Source organism: Dermacentor silvarum, chromosome 4, assembly GCF_013339745.2.
Source record: "Dermacentor silvarum isolate Dsil-2018 chromosome 4, BIME_Dsil_1.4, whole genome shotgun sequence".
NCBI classification, from domain to species: Eukaryota; Metazoa; Arthropoda; class Arachnida; order Ixodida; family Ixodidae; genus Dermacentor; species Dermacentor silvarum.
In genome coordinates, this window is record NC_051157.2 from 72,956,193 (window position 1) to 72,959,832 (window position 3,640).

Genomic DNA, 3,640 nt, shown 5'->3' on the forward strand with positions numbered 1-3,640 from the left:
GGAGCAGTGGCACGAGTGCGTGCCGAGCGCAACCACGAACCGCTTGCTTACCGTGACTACGACGATGACGACGATTACGACAGGAATCAGGACAATTTCCTTGCTAAATTCTTAAATTTTATATGAATAAATTCCTTTACTCATTCAAAAATTTTCAAAAGTGATCCTTATTAGACTGCGTAAATTTTTTTTTCTTGCATCACCCGATTCTTGGCCAATTCTCCATAGTGGGTACGAACCACTCTCGAAGGCAAGCAAGGAAGCAAGCAAGCAAGCAAGCAAGCAAGCAAGCAAGCAAGCAAGCAAGCAAGCAAGCAAGCAAGCAAGCAAGCAAGCAAGCGATACGCCGACAGCCTGGGCGCATAAGGTGCTTCACACCTAAAAGAAGATTTGAAGACGACAATAAAGCACGAGGAGGCTGTGCAAGAAATGAAGAAAAAAGAAGTGAGAAAATACAAAAGTGTCTAATCAAAAAGAACGGAAGGTATGAAAGAAGAAGAAGTGGAAAAATGCACGCGCGGCTACGTGGCCAAGGCGGAGAAGAGACACGTAGCTGAAGAGAACAGCCCAGCTACGCTCTGCGACTACGACGGGCAGAAGGAGCTGGAAGCCAGACGGGACGGGTGGATCACGGCAACCCAGTGGAAGCTGTTCTTGGTGAGCTGCCGCGGCTACGACCTGCGAGCTGAACGGGCGCCCGATCGGAGACATCAGCTACAGGCTGACGGCGCCATCTCCGGGACTCCCTGTAGCTACGATCCACAGGCCAGCGGAGTTCACCGGGCGATCCAGGCACCTCGGTCAACCCACCGTACTGACCCCCTGACCAGGTCAACCTGGGTCCGAACTTCGGACACAGAGACGTCGAGTACGACGCAGCAGCGGGGCCAACGACGTGTCGTCGGAAGCAGCGACGACGAGATGACGTCGGTGGACTCAATGTAAATATTTAGGACTTATCAATGCATGGTATCTGAGGACTTTGGGGAATGTCTAGAATTATCTCGTGCTGTACATTGTTTGTTTTGTGTGGTTTTCATTGCCGTTTGCTTTTGCAACGAACTTAGGGGCACGTTTGTAACCCAACAACTATATATTTTATTTTACATTCTTCAGTAGCTTGACCTGCAGGGACGGGCCCTAATGTATGTTTTACTTTATTCTTTGAGATTTGTCATCTCGCTCTTTCTTTCCTCTTTCCCCCCCTCCTTCCTATCTTTCATTTTTATGTTTGTCTCGTCCTTTCTGAAGAGTAGGCACGCGTTGTGCCCCTCCTGGTGGCAGTTGCCAGCCTTGTTCCTCGCTTTCTCTTTCCTGTGTATATGTTTTCAAATCAAATAATAATAATAATAATAATAATAATAATAATAATAATAATAATAATAATAATAATAATAATAATAATAATAATAATAATAATAATAATATAATACTTGCTTTGGCAGTCATAAATGTTCCTTGTCCCTTTCTGTCTTTAGTTTGCCGAAATTGGTGACAATTACATCCTGTGAAATATGAACGAAACGCAGGTGAATGGGTGTGATTACAGTGTTTTCACCGCCGTGATTACCGTGATTACAGCGCTCTCAAACGAGGCCTTTAGAACAAAATGCTTTCAACTTAACGTAATGGCCTGGATACCTGAATGATATACGCTCCCTGTTGTCTGTTTTCGAATGTGAGGATCATTAAGAGTGGTATCTTAGATGATATAACTGTTCTATAAGGCCGATATCGGGATAGGGTGCAAGCATGCACCCCTACCCTCAGGTGAGGCTGGCCAAATATGTAAGCGCGGGTACATTTTCAACCTCTTGCCTCTATAGTACTGAATATAAAGCGAATTTTAGTTGCTGGTACTCCAGTATTCACAAACGGGCCTCAAATCAGAATTAGCTTTGAGGTCCACCGAATGTTGGACAATGCCGCTGCTCGACGAAGGAGTCACTATAATTCATTAACGGCTCTCGGCGATTTCAATATCAAGTTTCACTGCAAAGATATCCCTAGTACAGTGCCTTCTTCCAAGAGCTGCTCGCCGGATTATGAAATTTTACCTGAACAATAGATACGGAGTGCTCTTATAAGGCGGCGCCAAAACGCAATTTCTAGAGCCACGATAAAGTTTAGAATGAAGGAAATTGCAAGTTTGTCGTATTCATTTCTTTACGTGAGCTCAATAGGCGTCAAGCGTTTTCGCGAAGTCGTTTTTTGTATACCTATGTTCATTTAGTTGTCCTCAATTACGGTAGCAATGAAGAGCTACAGAAGCACCTCTTAAGAAATGTCTTTGCTATCAGAACACGCACGCTGTCAGATCGCTTCTCGCGACCCATTCTGGTCTTGTTCCAAGTATTGCCTCTCCTCTGGCCATTAGTCTAACTACTCTGTTAACAGTAATGTCATACTTCAAGCGTACCTGAGGCACGTAGGCGTGTTTTGACGATGTCATTGGCATCACTAATTCACGCCATACAACTCTGGCCGCTTTAGATAGCGAAACAAACACGTTAGCAGCGTGTTCTGATAATTTTTTTCCCATTCGCACGCAGCTCGTCCAATCCAGGACTCGTCCTCGATCTTGAGATCGGAAGCGATGACCATGACGTTCTCGGCGAAGTCAAGTCTCGCACGTCTTCAGGGAAACCCGCAGCGCCGCGTCCACATTCACTAACTGCAGCATGTGCGGCGCCCCCGCTTGACGCACCATCAGAGGCCGTCCCCACGTCGCAGCTCAAGGACCACAACAGCACCGGCGGTGCTTTGCCCTCGCTCCAGCGCCAGGCGATGGAAGCTGGCAGCGATCGTCGTGGATATTCGGACCTGAGAGATAACTTGAATCTCCTCGGGAACCGCCGACGACGGAAGCCGCAGCGCCGGCGATCGTGCACCCACAGAGATCTCCGCACCAAGCTGAGCTACAACAGAGCTCGCGGGGAGCACGACTCGGACGAAGAGCGGCGAGCACCAACGGCCTCGTCGGGAAGAAGGCGAGCAGCGTTCACGAGCTGGGACAGCGAGGCCGGACACGCGGGTCGCATAAATGCGCGTCAAGGATTGGCCCGTCGGCGGAAGGCCTACGTAGACCTGGACCGCCCTGCAGAGGAAGACGTGAGTGACGTCGAGGGTGCATCTTCATGGACTTACCGCTTCTGATTATCGGCGAGCTTTAGAAGACGACAGGCGGTCGTCCGAATGCTCAACGGCCATCGCCTACGCCCCATAGCGATGAGGACGGCCCGTTTTGGCTCACTATGTGCGCCTTTGTAACTGAAATGCGGCAGCGAACGAGGTGGTTACAAATGCCACGAAATGAATAAATATCCGTCCACTCGAAAGGAGCGCGAAATGACAAAGGAAGCTTCCAATACTTCCCCAGAGAGGAACCTTCGCAGTAGAATTAAAGTCCTTTCTGGTCCGTGGACCAAACTCGCCACCACTGCTCAGCAAGCTCGTGTTGTTCACTTATACTTATAGCATGCTTGATACTGTTTGCCTGGGGGTAGCGAATAATCGCTTTTTTTAACACGAAAGTGTTTTATGCCGGGGTCCACCAAGACTTCACTGACGTATTTCCGTCACGGAAATACGTCACACGAACATACACGAACATAATACAAAGAAAGAAACCAGAAGAAAA

General features: G+C 48.1%; 1 protein-coding gene across 1 annotated transcript; it reads left to right on the forward strand.

Moving 5' to 3' along the window:
* Positions 1-486: 486 nt before the first annotated feature.
* On the forward strand, positions 487-3,361 carry LOC125944975 (uncharacterized). Its single transcript, XM_049666463.1, has 2 exons — positions 487-941; positions 2,553-3,361. The coding sequence occupies exons 1-2, from the start codon at positions 487-489 to the stop codon at positions 3,154-3,156; spliced, it is 1,059 nt and encodes a 352-aa protein (XP_049522420.1). The 3' UTR covers positions 3,157-3,361.
* The last annotated feature ends 279 nt before the right edge of the window (positions 3,362-3,640 follow it).